This window comes from Nicotiana sylvestris, chromosome 7 (genome assembly GCF_000393655.2).
Source record: "Nicotiana sylvestris chromosome 7, ASM39365v2, whole genome shotgun sequence".
In the NCBI taxonomy this organism is placed as follows: Eukaryota; Viridiplantae; Streptophyta; class Magnoliopsida; order Solanales; family Solanaceae; genus Nicotiana; species Nicotiana sylvestris.
In genome coordinates, this window is record NC_091063.1 from 169288086 (window position 1) to 169290149 (window position 2064).

General features: G+C 36.7%; 1 protein-coding gene across 1 annotated transcript; it reads left to right on the forward strand.

Moving 5' to 3' along the window:
• Positions 1-203: 203 nt before the first annotated feature.
• LOC138874116 (uncharacterized) lies at positions 204-1420 on the forward strand. The gene is made up of 4 exons (XM_070152619.1): positions 204-400; positions 530-937; positions 1045-1210; positions 1268-1420. The coding sequence occupies exons 1-4, from the start codon at positions 204-206 to the stop codon at positions 1418-1420; spliced, it is 924 nt and encodes a 307-aa protein (XP_070008720.1).
• Positions 1421-2064: the final 644 nt, after the last annotated feature.

The following is a 2064-nucleotide window of genomic DNA, read 5'->3' on the forward strand; positions in this document are numbered from 1 at the left end:
CAAAAGGAAGTAAAGAAGTTTATTGTAAATAATAATGTAGCACTGATAGCTATACTGGAAATAGAGTTAAGGAAGAGAATGCTAGCAGAGTAATACAAAAGATTGCAGCTAACTGGAGATAGTGTGAAAATTATTCACATAGCTCAAAAGGTAGAATATGGATTATTTGGGACCCAAACAGAGTGGAGTTTGAAGCAACTGACATGAGTGCTCAGGCCATTCATGGTATTCTTAGTATCTCTCATCTGCACCTAAAACTGCACTTGACAGCAGTTTATGGTTTGCATACTATTGAGACAGGGAAAGAGTTATGGGAAGAGTTGAAGGGAGTCAATATTTCTATCCAAAGGCCATGGTTAGTTTTTGGTGATTTCAATATTATAACTGACATAGATGACAGGTAGTTTGGCAACCCAATACAGGAGAATGAAATAAAGGATTTTAATGACTTTCTGCAAGCCAGTGGCATGACTGAACTACGTGCAATAGGGAGAAAATACACATGGTCAAATGGACAAATTTGGAGCAGGATAGACAGAGCTCTTGTGAGTACAGAATGGTTGATGACAGTTGTTGTTACTGAAGTAATGATCGTAAACCCTGGGATTTCAGACCATACTCCACTAAGTATCCAACTGAAAGAAGAAGTGAAAAGAATTCCAAAGCCATTCAAATTCCTGAATTGCCTAGCAGATCATAAAGATTTTCTAAAAGTGGTGGCTAATACTTGGTGTAGGACTATAGGAAAGCAACACATGATAGATATATGGTGGAAACTAAAAGCAATGAAGAAAGAGTTGAAACAAATGAATCATAAAAATTTCATAAATGTAGGGGAGAAGATTGAGTTCTATAGGCAGAAGTTGCAAAATATTCAAACACAAAGGGGAAACCACACTCAACCAGATGTATTATTTGAAGAAGAGAAAGAAGGAAGGTTGAATTAGAGAAATGGATCCTAGTGGAGGAAAGCATCCTGAAGCAGAAATCAAGGAACAAATGGCTGGAACTAGGAGATGATAATAATGCCTACTTCTTTGCTAGTTTGAAGAGTAGACAGGCTCAGAAAAGGATCATAAGCCTTATTGATTCTAATGGTGATATTCTACAACAGTCAGAAGACATTGCTGCAATTGTTGTAGAGGTGACTAGTTTTTATAAAAAGCTATTAGGTAGTGATGTTGCTCAGTTACCAGCAATAAATCCTGAGGTTATGAAGCGTGGGAATGTGCTCAATAGACATCAGCAATTGCAACTGGTATCATAGGTAACTCAAGATGAAGTATTTCAAGCCCTTATTAGTATTGATGACCACAAAGCTCCTGGATGTGATAGTTATAATGCACTCTTTTTCAAGAAAGGTTGGAATGTGATTGGTATAGATGTTACTAAAGTTGTTCTCCAGTTTTTCATTGAATGAGATATATACAAAGCAATAAAATGTAAAACAATTACACTAATCCCAAAAATCAAGAACCTAACAAGAATATCAGAATTTAGACCAATAGCATGCTGCACTATGCTATATAAACTGATTTCCATAATCTTTATTACTCGTATGCAGGGGTGATGGACAGCCTAGTAGATAAAATCCAATCAGCCTTTTTCCTAGGAAGACTAATCACAAACAATATCATACTGAGCCATGAACTGGTGAAGGGGTATGGAAGAAAAGGTATCGCTCTTAGATGTATGATAAAAATTGACATGAGGAAAGCCTATGGCTCAGTGGAATGGCCATATGTTGAGCAAATCCTAAACTACCTCTAGTTTCCAACTAAGTTTATCAAATGGATTATGTGTTGCATTTCAACTGTCTCTTATTCAATTCTGCTCAATGGAGAGCCAGTGTTACCATTTCCAGCTAGGAAAGGACTAAGGCAAGGAGACCCTCTCTCCCCTTCTTATTTGTTCTTTCCATAGAGTACTTCAGCAGAAGTTTAAAAGGAGTTAGTGAGGATAAAAGTTTCAAATTTCATCCAAGATGTAAGAAGTTGCAGATTATATAGCTTGGTTTTGCAGATGATCTTCTACAATTCTGTAAAAGGGAATTGAAGTTCGTCA

Excerpts from the sequence above, each read along its gene's own strand:
- LOC138874116 (XM_070152619.1), top strand. The coding sequence starts at position 204 with ATGAGTGCTCAGGCCATTCATGGTATTCTTAGTATCTCTCATCTGCAC. Across the intron at positions 401-529 it reads ATAACTGACATAGATGACAG|GATAGACAGAGCTCTTGTGA; the intron begins GTAGTTTGGCAA and ends AATTTGGAGCAG. Across the intron at positions 1,211-1,267 it reads TACCAGCAATAAATCCTGAG|GTAACTCAAGATGAAGTATT; the intron begins GTTATGAAGCGT and ends CTGGTATCATAG.